At 45.2% G+C, this 19,627-nt stretch overlaps 1 protein-coding gene across 4 annotated transcripts in view; it reads right to left on the bottom strand.

Moving 5' to 3' along the window:
* ARID2 (AT-rich interaction domain 2) overlaps nucleotides 1–19,627 on the bottom strand; it is a 163,667-nt gene that overhangs the window by 60,390 nt on the left and 83,650 nt on the right. For all 4 annotated transcript variants that reach the window (XM_069764477.1, XM_069764479.1, XM_069764478.1 and 1 more), the window contains exon 6: nucleotides 16,463–16,530. In XM_069764477.1, the coding sequence (XP_069620578.1) occupies nucleotides 16,463–16,530 (68 nt within the window). The remainder of the gene's footprint in view (nucleotides 1–16,462; nucleotides 16,531–19,627) is intronic.

Here is a 19,627-nt window from a genome sequence, read left to right as displayed (position 1 = left end):
TAGATTAGGCATTTGGGTGCCCCGCCTCTCAAAAGGGAACCTGTCAGCATGATTGTGCACAGTAATCAGTGGTTGTCTAATCTTTATTTTCAGTTTTGAGTTAATGATATGCTCGTGCTCCGGGGCAGGCCTGGAGTCGAGGATGTGGGGGGCTACATGTGGTGCTCTGCTTAGGTATTCATCTGTATGGCTTCTGACAGGTTGCGGATCCCTCAGTAACTTGTCCCCTAGTAGTTTACATAATGATTATAATTATATATATATATATATATATATATATATATATATATATATATATATATATATATATATATATATATATATATATATATATATATATATATATACACATACACACACATATATATGTATACACATATATATGCACCATATATGCTCGAGTATAAGCCAGCCCGAGTATAAGCCGAGACCCCTAATTTTGCCACCAAAAAATTGGGAAAACTTAATGACTAGAGTATAAGCCTAGGGTGGGAAATGCAGCAACTACCAGTAAAAGTCAAAAATAAAAATAGATACCAATAAAAGTAAAATTAATTGAGACATCAGTAGGTTAAGTGTTTTTGAATATCCATATTGAATCAGGAGCCCCATATAATGCTCCATACAGTTCACGATGGGCCCCATAAGATGCTCCATACAAAATACGCCCCATATAATACTGCATAAATGCTGATTATGGCCCCATAAGATGCTCCATACAGACATTTGCCCCATATAATGCTCCACAAATGCGGATTATGACCCCATAAGATGCTCCATACAGACATTTGCCCTACACAATGCTCAATGAATGCTGATTATGGCCCCATAAGATGCTCCATACAGACATTTGCCCCATGTAATGCTCCATAAATGCTGATTATGGCCCCATAAGATGCTCCTTACAGTCATTTGCCCCATGTAATGCTTCATAAATGCTGATTATGCCCCATAAGTTACTCCATACAGACATTTGCCGCATGTAATGCTGATTATGCCCCATAATATGCTCCTTACAGTCATTTGCCCCATATGCTGTTGCTGCGATAAAAAAAAAAAATTCACATACTGACCTCTCGTCGGTCAGGCTCCCAGCACTTGCTATATTCACCTGCTCCGCGTTTCATCGCCGCCGCCGCTACGCTACCCTTCCCCTGCACTGACTGCTCAGGCACAGGGCGGCGCACACTAATCGTGTCACTGTGCCCTCTGACCTGAGCATCAGTACAGAGGATGCAGAAGACGCAGCGGCGGCCATGGAACAGGGAGCAGGTGAATATAGTGCACTGCTTATACTCACCACCTCCTGGCGCTGTCCCAGCTTCCCCGGCAGCTTCTTCCTGTAGTGAGCGGTCACATGGTACAGCTCATTACAGTAATCAATATGCGGCTCCACCCCTATGGGAGTGGGGTCCATATTCATTACTGTAATGAGCGGTACCATGTGACCGCTCACTACAGGCAGAAGCTGCCGGCGCCGAGGAACCAGGGACTACGCCAAGAGCAGGTGAGTATGCTTAGACAGCTGCCAGTCCACCTCCCCTGCCGACCCCTGGGTATGACTTGAGTATAAGCCGAGAGGGGTAATTTCATCCTAAAAAAATGGGTTGAAATTCTCGGCTTATACTCAAGTATATACGGTGTGTAAAATATATATATATATATTACACACCGTATATACTTGAGTATAAGCCGAGCATTTCAGCCCATTTATATATATTACACACCGTATATACTTGAGTATAAGCCGAGAATTTCAGCCCATTTTTTTAGGATGAAATTACCCCTCTCGGCTTATACTCAAGTATATACGGTGTGTAATATATATTGTAAGGATTTCACTCACTCAGCTGCGACGGCTGACACTCAGGAGACGTGTTCCTTTAAAGTTCACTGGGTTTATTGCTTCATAAACCACGTGGCAAATAACAGAAAGCAAAATGGGCCTTTGGTTCAGGCAAAGAAAAGCAAGTGTCCAGTTCATCCGGCTCAGTCCTGAAGCCGTAACACACTCAGGAGGGTTTCACCTCCACACATATCTGCTGTGTAAAGGATTAGCCAGTCTTATAAAGAGCTAACCCCACCCAGTAACCCATCACATGATTAGCCATGTGGTCTGACATTACCACAGGTCCTGAAACACATATACAAGATTATGTGCAAGAAAGGAATACTCCGGGCTACATTACAGCAACCAGGCACTTATGTGGCACATACCTCCCATCGACCACAAACCCTTTATACACACACACACACACACACACATACATACACTACGGTTCCGAAGTTTAGGGTCACCCAGACAATCTTGTGTTTTTGTTTGGGTCCGCTGCACCCTGCTTGTGCATTTGTATTGAGGCCTGTTTAGACAGGTAAGCATCTTTGCCTGTTTTTGGTGTTTTTTCTTGAATGTGTCCTTTTTTGGTGTTTTTCATGTTAGAGTAGGACTGGCAATACGTAAGGACCCTTGGCGTGGGTTGCCAGCTTCCATATTATGGCCCTAATATCAACTAAGACCTTACATATATTTATATGTTTTTTTGCACGTATATTTTTTGCAGGGTGCAGCTGGGCCCGAATTGTTCTGTACACTGTGGCCTCTGTTCGCACGGGATGCATTTTTAGCACTGGGCAGCCCGCCATATGGCGTCATTAATAGGCTGTAGCCAGACGCTTTGTATTCTTTGTGTGAACACGCCACATACAGAGTATTTTATCTTAGTGCATTGGTGTACCACACGGCCAAACCCTTATTGAAGGCTGGCTGTTTCATTAGGTATTGCACCTGTGCACTTGCTATTTTGTTTGGGTCCGCTGCACCCTGCTTGTGCATTTGTATTGAGGCCTGTTTAGACAGGTAAGCATCTTTGCCTGTTTTTGGTGTTTTTTCTTGAATGTGTCCTTTTTTGGTGTTTTTCATGTTAGAGTAGGACTGGCAATACGTAAGGACCCTTGGCGTGGGTTGCCAGCTTCCATATTATGGCCCTAATATCAACTAAGACCTTACATATATTTATATGTTTTTTTGCACGTATATTTTTTGCAGGGTGCAGCTGGGCCCGAATTGTTCTGTACACTGTGGCCTCTGTTCGCACGGGATGCATTTTTAGCACTGGGCAGCCCGCCATATGGCGTCATTAATAGGCTGTAGCCAGACGCTTTGTATTCTTTGTGTGAACACGCCACATACAGAGTATTTTATCTTAGTGCATTGGTGTACCACACGGCCAAACCCTTATTGAAGGCTGGCTGTTTCATTAGGTATTGCACCTGTGCACTTGCTATTTTGTTTGGGTCCGCTGCACCCTGCTTGTGCATTTGTATTGAGGCCTGTTTAGACAGGTAAGCATCTTTGCCTGTTTTTGGTGTTTTTTCTTGAATGTGTCCTTTTTTGGTGTTTTTCATGTTAGAGTAGGACTGGCAATACGTAAGGACCCTTGGCGTGGGTTGCCAGCTTCCATATTATGGCCCTAATATCAACTAAGACCTTACATATATTTATATGTTTTTTTGCACGTATATTTTTTGCAGGGTGCAGCTGGGCCCGAATTGTTCTGTACACTGTGGCCTCTGTTCGCACGGGATGCATTTTTAGCACTGGGCAGCCCGCCATATGGCGTCATTAATAGGCTGTAGCCAGACGCTTTGTATTCTTTGTGTGAACACGCCACATACAGAGTATTTTATCTTAGTGCATTGGTGTACCACACGGCCAAACCCTTATTGAAGGCTGGCTGTTTCATTAGGTATTGCACCTGTGCACTTGCTATTTTGTTTGGGTCCGCTGCACCCTGCTTGTGCATTTGTATTGAGGCCTGTTTAGACAGGTAAGCATCTTTGCCTGTTTTTGGTGTTTTTTCTTGAATGTGTCCTTTTTTGGTGTTTTTCATGTTAGAGTAGGACTGGCAATACGTAAGGACCCTTGGCGTGGGTTGCCAGCTTCCATATTATGGCCCTAATATCAACTAAGACCTTACATATATTTATATGTTTTTTTGCACGTATATTTTTTGCAGGGTGCAGCTGGGCCCGAATTGTTCTGTACACTGTGGCCTCTGTTCGCACGGGATGCATTTTTAGCACTGGGCAGCCCGCCATATGGCGTCATTAATAGGCTGTAGCCAGACGCTTTGTATTCTTTGTGTGAACACGCCACATACAGAGTATTTTATCTTAGTGCATTGGTGTACCACACGGCCAAACCCTTATTGAAGGCTGGCTGTTTCATTAGGTATTGCACCTGTGCACTTGCTATTTTGTTTGGGTCCGCTGCACCCTGCTTGTGCATTTGTATTGAGGCCTGTTTAGACAGGTAAGCATCTTTGCCTGTTTTTGGTGTTTTTTCTTGAATGTGTCCTTTTTTGGTGTTTTTCATGTTAGAGTAGGACTGGCAATACGTAAGGACCCTTGGCGTGGGTTGCCAGCTTCCATATTATGGCCCTAATATCAACTAAGACCTTACATATATTTATATGTTTTTTTGCACGTATATTTTTTGCAGGGTGCAGCTGGGCCCGAATTGTTCTGTACACTGTGGCCTCTGTTCGCACGGGATGCATTTTTAGCACTGGGCAGCCCGCCATATGGCGTCATTAATAGGCTGTAGCCAGACGCTTTGTATTCTTTGTGTGAACACGCCACATACAGAGTATTTTATCTTAGTGCATTGGTGTACCACACGGCCAAACCCTTATTGAAGGCTGGCTGTTTCATTAGGTATTGCACCTGTGCACTTGCTATTTTGTTTGGGTCCGCTGCACCCTGCTTGTGCATTTGTATTGAGGCCTGTTTAGACAGGTAAGCATCTTTGCCTGTTTTTGGTGTTTTTTCTTGAATGTGTCCTTTTTTGGTGTTTTTCATGTTAGAGTAGGACTGGCAATACGTAAGGACCCTTGGCGTGGGTTGCCAGCTTCCATATTATGGCCCTAATATCAACTAAGACCTTACATATATTTATATGTTTTTTTGCACGTATATTTTTTGCAGGGTGCAGCTGGGCCCGAATTGTTCTGTACACTGTGGCCTCTGTTCGCACGGGATGCATTTTTAGCACTGGGCAGCCCGCCATATGGCGTCATTAATAGGCTGTAGCCAGACGCTTTGTATTCTTTGTGTGAACACGCCACATACAGAGTATTTTATCTTAGTGCATTGGTGTACCACACGGCCAAACCCTTATTGAAGGCTGGCTGTTTCATTAGGTATTGCACCTGTGCACTTGCTATTTTGTTTGGGTCCGCTGCACCCTGCTTGTGCATTTGTATTGAGGCCTGTTTAGACAGGTAAGCATCTTTGCCTGTTTTTGGTGTTTTTTCTTGAATGTGTCCTTTTTTGGTGTTTTTCATGTTAGAGTAGGACTGGCAATACGTAAGGACCCTTGGCGTGGGTTGCCAGCTTCCATATTATGGCCCTAATATCAACTAAGACCTTACATATATTTATATGTTTTTTTGCACGTATATTTTTTGCAGGGTGCAGCTGGGCCCGAATTGTTCTGTACACTGTGGCCTCTGTTCGCACGGGATGCATTTTTAGCACTGGGCAGCCCGCCATATGGCGTCATTAATAGGCTGTAGCCAGACGCTTTGTATTCTTTGTGTGAACACGCCACATACAGAGTATTTTATCTTAGTGCATTGGTGTACCACACGGCCAAACCCTTATTGAAGGCTGGCTGTTTCATTAGGTATTGCACCTGTGCACTTGCTATTTTGTTTGGGTCCGCTGCACCCTGCTTGTGCATTTGTATTGAGGCCTGTTTAGACAGGTAAGCATCTTTGCCTGTTTTTGGTGTTTTTTCTTGAATGTGTCCTTTTTTGGTGTTTTTCATGTTAGAGTAGGACTGGCAATACGTAAGGACCCTTGGCGTGGGTTGCCAGCTTCCATATTATGGCCCTAATATCAACTAAGACCTTACATATATTTATATGTTTTTTTGCACGTATATTTTTTGCAGGGTGCAGCTGGGCCCGAATTGTTCTGTACACTGTGGCCTCTGTTCGCACGGGATGCATTTTTAGCACTGGGCAGCCCGCCATATGGCGTCATTAATAGGCTGTAGCCAGACGCTTTGTATTCTTTGTGTGAACACGCCACATACAGAGTATTTTATCTTAGTGCATTGGTGTACCACACGGCCAAACCCTTATTGAAGGCTGGCTGTTTCATTAGGTATTGCACCTGTGCACTTGCTATTTTGTTTGGGTCCGCTGCACCCTGCTTGTGCATTTGTATTGAGGCCTGTTTAGACAGGTAAGCATCTTTGCCTGTTTTTGGTGTTTTTTCTTGAATGTGTCCTTTTTTGGTGTTTTTCATGTTAGAGTAGGACTGGCAATACGTAAGGACCCTTGGCGTGGGTTGCCAGCTTCCATATTATGGCCCTAATATCAACTAAGACCTTACATATATTTATATGTTTTTTTGCACGTATATTTTTTGCAGGGTGCAGCTGGGCCCGAATTGTTCTGTACACTGTGGCCTCTGTTCGCACGGGATGCATTTTTAGCACTGGGCAGCCCGCCATATGGCGTCATTAATAGGCTGTAGCCAGACGCTTTGTATTCTTTGTGTGAACACGCCACATACAGAGTATTTTATCTTAGTGCATTGGTGTACCACACGGCCAAACCCTTATTGAAGGCTGGCTGTTTCATTAGGTATTGCACCTGTGCACTTGCTATTTTGTTTGGGTCCGCTGCACCCTGCTTGTGCATTTGTATTGAGGCCTGTTTAGACAGGTAAGCATCTTTGCCTGTTTTTGGTGTTTTTTCTTGAATGTGTCCTTTTTTGGTGTTTTTCATGTTAGAGTAGGACTGGCAATACGTAAGGACCCTTGGCGTGGGTTGCCAGCTTCCATATTATGGCCCTAATATCAACTAAGACCTTACATATATTTATATGTTTTTTTGCACGTATATTTTTTGCAGGGTGCAGCTGGGCCCGAATTGTTCTGTACACTGTGGCCTCTGTTCGCACGGGATGCATTTTTAGCACTGGGCAGCCCGCCATATGGCGTCATTAATAGGCTGTAGCCAGACGCTTTGTATTCTTTGTGTGAACACGCCACATACAGAGTATTTTATCTTAGTGCATTGGTGTACCACACGGCCAAACCCTTATTGAAGGCTGGCTGTTTCATTAGGTATTGCACCTGTGCACTTGCTATTGTGTTTGGGTCCGCTGCACCCTGCTTGTGCATTTGTATTGAGGCCTGTTTAGACAGGTAAGCATCTTTGCCTGTTTTTGGTGTTTTTTCTTGAATGTGTCCTTTTTTGGTGTTTTTCATGTTAGAGTAGGACTGGCAATACGTAAGGACCCTTGGCGTGGGTTGCCAGCTTCCATATTATGGCCCTAATATCAACTAAGACCTTACATATATTTATATGTTTTTTTGCACGTATATTTTTTGCAGGGTGCAGCTGGGCCCGAATTGTTCTGTACACTGTGGCCTCTGTTCGCACGGGATGCATTTTTAGCACTGGGCAGCCCGCCATATGGCGTCATTAATAGGCTGTAGCCAGACGCTTTGTATTCTTTGTGTGAACACGCCACATACAGAGTATTTTATCTTAGTGCATTGGTGTACCACACGGCCAAACCCTTATTGAAGGCTGGCTGTTTCATTAGGTATTGCACCTGTGCACTTGCTATTTTGTTTGGGTCCGCTGCACCCTGCTTGTGCATTTGTATTGAGGCCTGTTTAGACAGGTAAGCATCTTTGCCTGTTTTTGGTGTTTTTTCTTGAATGTGTCCTTTTTTGGTGTTTTTCATGTTAGAGTAGGACTGGCAATACGTAAGGACCCTTGGCGTGGGTTGCCAGCTTCCATATTATGGCCCTAATATCAACTAAGACCTTACATATATTTATATGTTTTTTTGCACGTATATTTTTTGCAGGGTGCAGCTGGGCCCGAATTGTTCTGTACACTGTGGCCTCTGTTCGCACGGGATGCATTTTTAGCACTGGGCAGCCCGCCATATGGCGTCATTAATAGGCTGTAGCCAGACGCTTTGTATTCTTTGTGTGAACACGCCACATACAGAGTATTTTATCTTAGTGCATTGGTGTACCACACGGCCAAACCCTTATTGAAGGCTGGCTGTTTCATTAGGTATTGCACCTGTGCACTTGCTATTTTGTTTGGGTCCGCTGCACCCTGCTTGTGCATTTGTATTGAGGCCTGTTTAGACAGGTAAGCATCTTTGCCTGTTTTTGGTGTTTTTTCTTGAATGTGTCCTTTTTTGGTGTTTTTCATGTTAGAGTAGGACTGGCAATACGTAAGGACCCTTGGCGTGGGTTGCCAGCTTCCATATTATGGCCCTAATATCAACTAAGACCTTACATATATTTATATGTTTTTTTGCACGTATATTTTTTGCAGGGTGCAGCTGGGCCCGAATTGTTCTGTACACTGTGGCCTCTGTTCGCACGGGATGCATTTTTAGCACTGGGCAGCCCGCCATATGGCGTCATTAATAGGCTGTAGCCAGACGCTTTGTATTCTTTGTGTGAACACGCCACATACAGAGTATTTTATCTTAGTGCATTGGTGTACCACACGGCCAAACCCTTATTGAAGGCTGGCTGTTTCATTAGGTATTGCACCTGTGCACTTGCTATTTTGTTTGGGTCCGCTGCACCCTGCTTGTGCATTTGTATTGAGGCCTGTTTAGACAGGTAAGCATCTTTGCCTGTTTTTGGTGTTTTTACTTATGTGGCACATACCTCCCATCGACTACAAACCCTTTAGCCATGCTACATACCTCCCCCCTCTGCCTAAAGCCGTGGGGCTTGGCACTTTCCCCCACTAAACAAGGGATTCTCGATAGGGCATCCGCATTACCGTGCAGCTTTCCGGCCCTATGTTCCACATGGAAACTGAAGTCCTGCAGGGCTAAGAACCAACGGGTGACTCTAGCATTTCTTCCTTTCGTTTCTCTCATCCACCTAAGCGGGGCATGGTCAGATACCAGTCTAAATTTACGTCCCAGCAGATAGTACCGCAATGTGTCCACTGCCCATTTTATGGCCAAGCACTCCTTCTCAACGACTGAGTAGTTCTTTTCAGATGAGGACAGCTTCCTACTCAGATAGAGAACAGGATGCTCCTCCCCATGTAGTTCTTGGGAAAGGACTGCTCCCACCCCAACATCTGAGGCATCTGTCTGAAGAATAAACTCTTTCTTGAAGTTTGGGGCCATCAGAACGGGTTGCTTACACAAAGCGTTTTTCATTTCTTGGAAGGCTGACTCTGTTTCTTCGGACCACTTAACCATTACTGATTTTGTCCCTTTTAGCAGGTCAGTCAGAGGCGCAGCCATCGTGGCGAAGTTTGGGATGAACCTCCTGTAATATCCCACGATTCCCAGGAAGGCTTTAACTTGTTTCTTGGAAACTGGTTTTGGCCATGTTTGGATTGCCTCCACTTTATTGATTTGGGGTTTTATTTCTCCATGACCCACTATGTATCCAAGGTACTTAGCTTCTTCTTTACCCAAGGCGCACTTCTTCGGGTTTATAGTAAATCCGGCCTCTCTTATAGCATCCAACACCGCTTGGACTTTCTCCAGATGACTCTCCCAGTCCGGGCTAAAGATGACGATATCATCTAGGTACGCAGCAGCGTAGGCCTTATGGGGTGCAAGGACTCTATCCATAGCCCTCTGGAAGGTCGCCGGAGCTCCCTGTAGGCCAAACGGCATCCGGGCATATTGGAAGCATCCATCAGGTGTCGAAAAGGCCGTCTTCTCCTTGGCTTCCTGTGCCATGGGGATCTGCCAATACCCCTTTGTCAAATCCAAGGTGGATATATATCTGGCGTGCCCAAGCCTTTCGATGAGCTCATCAATACGGGGCATGGGATAAGCGTCGAACTTGGAGACTTCATTCAACTTCCGATAGTCGTTGCAAAACCTCCACTCTCCATCAGGTTTTGGGACCAGGACAATTGGGCTCGACCAACCGCTCTTGGATTCCTCAATGACCCCAAGCCTCAACATACGCTCCACTTCCTTGGAGATAACTTCTCGACGAGCCTCAGGAATACGATAAGGTTTCACATTCACCCGCACATGTGGCTCTGTTAGGACCTCGTGCTCTATGACCTTCGTGTATCCTGGCAATTCTGAAAACAGGTCCCTGTTTTTCTGGAGTAACTCCCGGCACTGCTGTTTCTGGGTCTTTGACAGCGTCTCTGCTATAGTAACCGCTCCAACCTCACCTTCTGGGTTGCTTAACAATGATGGAGTTGCTGTCGGCTCTCTATCTTGCCATGGCTTGATGAGGTTGACATGGTAAACTTGGAATGGTTTCCGTCTTCCTGGTTGGTGAATTTTATAATTTACCTCACCAAGTTTCTCGACAACCTCATATGGCCCTTGCCATTTGGCCAAGAACTTGCTTTCCACCGTTGGAACTAACACAAGAACTCGGTCTCCCGGATTGAACTGCCTCACTCTTGCAGACCGGTTGTAGACCCTGGCTTGAGCTTCTTGTGCTTGGAGAAGGTGTTTTTTCACGATAGGCATCACCTTTGCAATCCTCTGCTGCATCAGGGCCACATGCTCAATGACGCTTCTGTGGGGTGTGACTTCGGCCTCCCAGGTTTCCTTGGCTATATCCAGGAGTCCTCGTGGATGTCGGCCATATAGAAGCTCAAACGGTGAGAACCTTGTGGAGGCCTGTGGAACTTCACGAATGGAAAACATCAGATAGGGTAAGAGACAATCCCAGTCTCTACCGTCTTTCTCTATAGCTTTTCTCAGCATGCTCTTTAGGGTCTTGTTAAACCTCTCAACAAGGCCATCTGACTGGGGATGGTACACCGAGGTCCTCAACTGGGAGATCTTCAGGGCTTTGCATAACTCCCTCATCACCTTGCTCATGAAAGGTGTACCCTGGTCAGTCAGGATCTCCTTTGGCAGACCTGTCCGGGAAAAGACATGGACCAACTCGCGGGCTATGCTTTTTGAGGAAGAATTTCTCAAGGGAATTGCCTCAGGATAGCTTGTGGCATAGTCCAGGATGACTAATATATACTGATGGCCCCGAGCTGATTTAACTAAGGGACCGACCAAGTCCATGGCAATTCTCTCGAACGGTACCTCAATAATGGGCAGTGGCACAAGGGGGTTCCGGAAATGAGGAGTAGGAGCAGTTAGCTGACATGTAGGGCAGGACCTGCAATAGTTCACTATTTCCCGGTGACACCCAGGCCAATAGAACCTCTGCACAACCCGTTCCTGCGTTTTTTCCACCCCCAGGTGTCCACCCAAGATGTGTGAATGGGCCATGTCCAACACTTTCCGTCTATACGGACCCGGCACTATCAACTGCTCTACCAACTCCTCCCGTATTTTCGTGACACGGTACAACAACTCCCCCCTCAACAGAAAATGGGGAAATCTTGTGTCTGCCCCCGGCTCCTGTACCACCCCGTCAATAACTGTGACATTATTAAAGGCTTCCCTCAGAGTGGGGTCCCTATGTTGGGCAGTCCCAAAATTTTCACCGGTAACCTCTAACTCCAGAATGTTAGATGTAGGGGATACTTCCTCCTCATCCCCAACCAGAACACAAAAAGGAAAACTGTCTGCCTCTGGGTGTGGCGATACCCTTCCAGGGTTCACTGGTTCCCTGCCAGGGAGCTCAGAACCATTTCCCCACAAACCCCAAAACAAACAGAAATCCCGGCCAATAATTATAGGGTGCAACAAGTCCTGAACCACGCCGACTATGTGGGACTCAGTTCCACATGCCGTTTCAATGTCCACCCTGGCCATAGGGTAGTCCTTTGCATCACCATGTATGCACCGCACTCCGACCTTCTTTCCTGGGAGCAGGTGGAGAGGAAAAGTGGCCCTCACCAGGGTCACTAGGCTCCCCGAGTCTAACAGTGCCGTTACTGCTCGACCGTTCACCTTTACGGGACACGCTTGAGGTCCCTCGTTGGATGGAGAGTTCACACTACAGGCTGGATACGCATAGTATGAACAACGGCGTCCCATGCTGCAGTCCATCTGCTCAGTGGTTTGGGAACAACGGGCAGCTATATGTCCTGGCTTGTGGCACCTCCAACAAATAATATCACCCGTGGGGAACTTGGGCACCACCTCCCCCGCCCTTTGTGACCTTGGACGCACCACCCCTTTTTGGGACTCAGCTGCCTTCTGGGACCCCCAGTACGGCATGGGCTGCCTCCCGAAGGAGCCTTCCAATCCTTGGTATCTCTCAACCAGTCCGATCAGCTCGTCGGCATTCTGGGGATCACCCTGGGCAACCCAAAACTGTATAGGCCTCGGGAGGGAATGGACAAACCGATCCATCATCACCCGTTCTACCATCTGTGCAGGCGCAGAGGATTCTGGCTGCAGCCATTTCTGGACCAGGTGCAACAGATCAAACATTTGGGAACGAGGTGGTTTGTCCCGGTTATAGCCCCAGGAGTGAACTCGCTGTGCCCTGACAGTCAGTGTCACCCCCAAACGTGCGAGAATCTCGGCTTTCAATTTGTGATACTCTTTGGCATCCTGCAAGGTCAAATCATAGTACGCCTTCTGGGGTTCTCCAGTCAGGTATGGCGCAAGTACCTCTGCCCACTGCTCTGGCGGAAGTTTTTCCCTCTCAGCGACCCTCTCAAACACCGTCAGGATGGCCTCAACATCATCCCCGGGAGTCATTTTCTGCAATGCGCGTCTTACCGTCTTCCGGACGTGGGTGTCATCAGCCAAACCTGGGGTTGGGGCGCTCGCCTTGCCCTGGATGGCGGTTGCCAGAAGCTGCATCTGCTGCTGATGCTCCTGCTGGCTCTGCTGCATCTGCTGCCGTTGCTCCTGCTGACTCTGCCGTTGCTCCTGCTGACTCTGCCGTGGCTCCTGCTGGCTCTGTTGTATCTGCTGCATCAACAGCCTGTTGGTCTCTTGCTGCCTTTGCTCCTGCTGGCTCTGCCTTTTCTCCTGCTGTGACTGCATCTGGACCAAGTGTTTCAGCAGGTCCTCAATTTTCTCCGGCAATGCTTGCTGGCTTGCAACAGCCTTGACCCAGGACATTCAAAAATAAACTCACGTCTCCGCTGGGAACGCTGCTCGCACGTCTACCACCAATTGTAAGGATTTCACTCACTCAGCTGCGACGGCTGACACTCAGGAGACGTGTTCCTTTAAAGTTCACTGGGTTTATTGCTTCATAAACCATGTGGCAAATAACAGAAAGCAAAATGGGCCTTTGGTTCAGGCAAAGAAAAGCAAGTGTCCAGTTCATCCGGCTCAGTCCTGAAGCCGTAACACACTCAGGAGGGTTTCACCTCCACACATATCTGCTGTGTAAAGGATTAGCCAGTCTTATAAAGAGCTAACCCCACCCAGTAACCCATCACATGATTAGCCATGTGGTCTGACATTACCACAGGTCCTGAAACACATATACAAGATTATGTGCAAGAAAGGAATACTCCGGGCTACATTACAGCAATCAGGCACTTATGTGGCACATACCTCCCATCGACCACAAACCCTTTATACACACACACACACACACATACATACACTACGGTTCCGAAGTTTAGGGTCACCCAGACAATCTTGTGTTTTCCATGAAAACTCATACTTTTTAATCAAATGAGTTGCTAAATGAATTGAAAACCTTGTCCAGATATTGACATGGCTCGAAAAAAAGATTTTTATTTGAAATACTAGTTTTCTCCTACAAACTTTGCTTTTGTCAAAGAATGCTCCTTTTGTGGCAAATACAGCATTGCAGACCTTCTAGCATTCTAGCAGTTAATTTGCTGAGGTAATCTGGAGAAATTTCACCCCATGCTTCCAGAAGCCCCTCCCACAAGTTGGTTTGGCTTGATGGGCACTTTTTGCAAATCTTACGGTCAAGCTGCTCCCACAACAGCTCAATGGGGTTGAATTCTGGTGACTGCGCTAGCCACTCCATTACAGATAGGATACCAGCTGTCTGCTTCTTAAGGAACTAAATAGTTCTTGCATAATTTTGGAGGTGTGCTTTGGGTCATTGTCCTGTTGTAGGATGAAATTGGCTCCAAATCAAGCACTGTCCACAGGGTATGGCGTTGCAAAATGGAGTGATAGCCTTCCTTATTCAAAATCCCTTTTACCTTGTACAAATCTCCCACTTTACCAGCACCAAAGCAACCCCAGACCATCACATAACCTCCACCATGCTTGACAGATGGCGTCACACAATTATTCTTCTGTGTGATCCAAACACCTCACACTTGGATTTGCCTGTCCATAACACTTTTTTTCCAATCTTCCTCTGTCCAATGTCTGTGTTCTTTTGCCCATATTAATCTTTTCCTTTTATTAGCCAGTCTCAGATATTGCTTTTTCTTTGCCACTCTGCCCTGAAGGCCAGCATCCCTGAGTCGCCTCATCACTGTAGACGTTGACACTGCGATTTTGCGTGTACTATTTAATGAAGCTGCCAGTTGAGGACCTGTGAGGAGTGAATTTCTCAAACTACAGACTCTAATGCACTTGTCTTGTTGCTCAGTCGTGCAATCTTCAGTTTCTTGGCAATTTCACGCAGGAAATAGCCTTCATTTCTAAAAACAAAAATAGACTGTCGAGTTTCATATGAAAGGTCTTTTTTTCTGGCCATTTTGAGTGTTTAATGGAACAAACAAATATAATGCTCCAGATTCTCAACTACCTCAAAGGAAGGTCAGGTTTATAGGTTCTCTAATCAGCCAAACTGTTTTCAGCTGTGCTAACATACTTGCACAAGGGCTTTCAAGGGTATTCTAACCATTCATTAGCATTCTTACACAGTTCGGAAACACAACAGGAATGTCAAACTGCATTCCTCGAGGGCTACAAACAGGTCATGTTTTCAGGATTTCCTTGTACTGCACAGGTGATAATTTAATCACCAACTCATTATTTGTGTAGGTGATTAAATTATCACCTGTGCAGTACAAGGAAATCCTGAAAACATGACCTGTTTGCAGCCCTCGAGGAATGCAGTTTGACACCCCTGAAACACAAAGTACATAACACTGGAGTGATGGTTGTTGGAAATGGGCCTCTACACACCTATGAAGACATTGCATTACAAACCAGACGTTTGTAACTAGAATAGTCATTTACCACATTAACAATGTATAGAGTGTATTTCTGAATCATTTAATGTTAGCTTAATTGGAAAAAACTGCTTTTCTTTCAAAAATAAGGAAATTTCTAAGTGACCCTAAACTTTGTAACGGTAGTGTAGCTTGGAGGGGAAAAAAACCCCTTCTGTTTGAAAATGGTGCTGGCCACGCCTGTGCAGTAGGAGCTATCAGCGACTGCCGATAGCTGCTACCGCACAGGTGCAGCCATCTTGGGGCAGGACATTTTTTTCTCTAGCAAGATCGCATCACCGATGCCTGCGCAGTAGCAGCTATTGGTGATCCGATAGCTGCTACTACGCAGGCACAACTGGCACCATTTTCAAACGGATTTTTTAAAATGATTATCAGGATTACATCAAATAAATGAATTATATGCACATATGTGATCATGCTGCAGCGCAAGCGCCACCACCGCCTGCCGAAGGTTTTTTTTTAAATGTTCATTATGACCTATCAGAAGCCATACACATGAATACCTAATCAGAGCACCATATGAAGGACCCTCATACCCCCCAAGCCCGCTCCGGAGCACGAGCATATCATTAACAGAAAACTGAAGAAAAAGGTTAAACAACCACAAGATGGATTTCATCAACCAAGGTATCATTTTAATCAGTATATCGGTGCCGACCTGACACTGTCTGTAGGTTACGGTGCACAATCCTGCTGACAAGTTCCCTTTAAATTCTGCAGCCTTTGTAATTGCTGGGGCTATCAGGGTAATTAAAATGGACCTTTCTATTCTGGATGAAGCGACCAGTTTTTAATTTTGGCATCTATCACCCATACAATCCACAAGTATTTCACAAAACATAATCCAAACATCTAGCCAAAATGTATAGGTTACTGAAGCAGTTACCTACCTCTATTACAGAGACACTACTAAATTCTATAGTAACGGCAAAAAAAATCTTTACACTTATGTGCAGAAAAAAAAAAGAACTTAACATATAATATTGGAGCCATGATTTCACTTCTTAAAAGTTAACACAATCTGGAAGATAATCAAAAACTGTCTAATAGCAAAACTGGCTCAGTAAAACATAAATAACTAAATATTAATTGTAACTCAATATTGACAATAAAACACTTGAATGATTTTGTTGAACTTGTAAAGATTTTTTTACCGGCATTGTATTATGTATAGAGAAATATTATATAGCAAAGAGGAACTTAAGAGCCAAGCAGCTAGTAATATTACACCACATTTGTTATTTCCGAAAACTCAATTTATCCAGTACTCTATTCTAATTGTGTTGTCCAACAACACTCTTGTTGCAAATCATAGAAACATTTTAGGATAGTAACTTAAAACTTGAGGTTACCTGTACAAAATCACGGTCCGTTTTTTCCTTCCATTCATCACCAAACACCGCAGAAAATGTTCCCAGGGCTATTGAATAATAAACAGAATTAGGCCACAATAAATAAGGACAAGAAATGTTTTTGTTTTTTTTTTATAATGGGTTAAAAAAAATGTTTTTCCAAAATTAACATTCTTTGATAGAGAATTTTGCTGTCGGAACTTAGAGAATTCAAATTAATTTGATTTAGTCCTTATCTTCACGCTCATCACTAGATATGAAATAGGTGACATCCAGGATGCCGCTATACTAAAAATGGTCGTAATTTAGCAGCTTTTGTGTGGCTATAAACCAAAGCTCCAAAGGGGTTATGCAGGACTTTAAAATTGATGGCCTATTGTTAAGGTACCGTCACACTTAGCGACGCTGCAGCGATACCGACAACGATCCGGATCGCTGCAGCGTCGCTGTTTGGTCGCTGGAGAGCTGTCACACAGACCGCTCTCCAGCGACCAACGATGCCGGTAACCAGGGTAAACATCGGGTAACTAAGCGCAGGGCCGCGCTTAGTAACCCGATGTTTACCCTGGTTACCATCCTAAAAGTAAAAAAAACAAACACTACATACTTACCTACCGCTGTCTGTCCTCCAGCGCTGTGCTCTGCACTCCTCCTGTACTGTCTGTGTGAGCACAGCGGCCGGAAAGCAGAGCGGTGACGTCACAGCTCTGCTTTCCGGCTGACCGACGCTCACAGCCAGTACAGGAGGAATGCAGAGCACAGCGCTGGAGGACAGACGGCTGTAGGTAAGTATGTAGTGTTTGTTTTTTTTTACTTTTAGGATGGTAACCATGGTAAACATCGGGTTACTAAGCGCGGCCCTGCGCTTAGTTACCCGATGTTTACCCTGGTTACCAGTGAAGACATCGCTGAATCGGTGTCACACACGCCGATTCAGCGATGTCTACGGGGAGTCCAGCGACCAAATAAAGTTCTGGACTTTCTTCCCCGACCAGCGACAGCACAGCAGGGGCCTGATCGCTGCTGCCTGTCACACTGGACGATATCGCTAGCGAGGACGCTGCAACGTCACGGATCGCTAGCGATATCGTCTAGTGTGACGGTACCTTTAGGCTAGTTCATCACTGTCTGACGGGGGTGCTTCACCCGGCACCCCTGCCAATCAGCTTTTCCGGTCTTGGTTGATAGGGGGAGTAATGCACATTCACCCTGCAACCACTATACAGTTAACAGAGCTGATCTGTGCAGCTCCTAAACTGTTCCCCTGACATCGGGAATAGCTGATCGACGAGGGTGCGAGGTAGAGAGGAGCGTATTTGCTTGGGCTCCCTCTTATTCGAATAAGCTGCAGAGGGAACCCGGCTTCCTGGATCACGCCAGCCGATAGGCGCCGCAGCTGCATGTGTTGCGGATGTGTCGCAGTCGCCACATGCATGGAGAGCTCAACAAACAGGTTCTCCATGCATGTGTTGTGATTTTGACACAACCACAACACATGCATCTGCGGCACCAATCGGCTGATCAGCCGGCGCGATGCAGGAACCAGAGAAAGTTCGCTCATCCCTATTCTAATAGACCATCAATGTTAAGTTCTGGAAAACCCCTTTAGAAATCTGTCAGCGTAAAATGACTGTTCAAACTAAATAATTAGACTCCTGCTGCACCACTGGCTTCGCCAAACAGTTCAGTGCACTCTCAACCTATAGTCTTGATTCATCAAAACCACCAATTTTCACACCGGTCATCAGGTTTGGAGTAAGATGTTCCAGATTCAATGAGAGGTGTATGCCTCTTAAAGAATCCTGAGTATCTGATAAATAGTTTGAACCTCCGTATTTCTTGCGTTAAGTACTCCAAAGCTCGTCATTTTGACGGAGCTGGATAAAATTGGCATGAAATTAACTTGTGCAAAAACTTACATTGCTTTGATGTAAAGGAGCCTATGTGTTTTGAATTTATATTCATCACATCTCTTCCTTGACTGACAGACTTGTCATCACAGGAGCCAAATAAGGCCAGAGATAGATGAAAAATAAGTAGGTGGACCTAACAAAGAGGCAATCCCTGCATGTGCTGCAGCTGTCGAACAGCCACGAGACATGTAACTGCGTGGACTTGAACATGTTTTTCAAGCACACCGAAGACACACTGATACTACACAAGCATGCTCGGATAACACCTTATCCAGGCACGTTTGCACTAATTAATAATCAGCCTACCGATCATCTCGGCTGCTCGATCCCCTTGTACAGTCCTCGGCACCACTTACCTCCACCGAGTGCTGAAACACCTGTTATTTTCATAAGCTAGGACTTTCAGCCACGATTAGGTCTGGGATGTCCCTCGCATTTGAGCTTTGACATTAGCAGGGACACTCTAGGCCAAGATATGTCTGTACATGCATGTTGTAGGGTTGTGACGTCACTGCAACCATACAGTGTGCCTGCATAGTGATGTCCCAGGCCTAGCCCTGAGGTGCGTACTCTAGGCCGGGAATTCTGGATGCAACTAGTCCCGGGGTGACACTAAAGTTGTGGCCAGAAATCTCGACCTAGTATGAAGAAGTCAAGAGTTTTCAGCATGTGGCAGCGGTAGCAATAGATGCAAAGGACCGTATGAGGGACAAAGTAGATGAGCGGTGAGGAATTACAGTTTTCAGCTTTTTTTTAATATATGTTGTGTTTAATATATCCTGGGATTTCTTCAAATCTCAGAACATATTAAGGAACATTCAATTTGTGGAGAATAATTTTGCCGCAAATCATATTTCTCTGTAAAATCAGTGTGATTTAAGTAATATATACCGTAGATGTGTGTTAGATGCCAAATAAAATGTCTTTTTTATTTCAGGATAACTCAATATCGCAGCCAGATATTTTTCCCTAAAAAGACACCCGTGATCTTCCTGCAGCTAGTTAACTAATAAACTAATACAGGATAAAGCCAGAATACTTGTAAAATTATCTACAAAACCTGCAACTATCCATTGAAGAATGTTGTCAGATCACAATTACAAAACATTTGCTCTTCAGTAGTGCACAGATTACATTATTCAAACATATGGAGTGTACGAAACTTTACATTTGCTGGGTAAGCGACATATAAAAATAAAACACGCACATAAAAAGACTACATTTTGTATTATCTACTATATAATTGTCTAAG

The sequence above is a fragment of the Ranitomeya imitator genome, chromosome 4, assembly GCF_032444005.1.
Source record: "Ranitomeya imitator isolate aRanImi1 chromosome 4, aRanImi1.pri, whole genome shotgun sequence".
Taxonomy (NCBI): Eukaryota; Metazoa; Chordata; class Amphibia; order Anura; family Dendrobatidae; genus Ranitomeya; species Ranitomeya imitator.
Note: the sequence above shows the minus strand (reverse complement) of the source record. Positions and strands in the feature narration are given on the sequence as shown.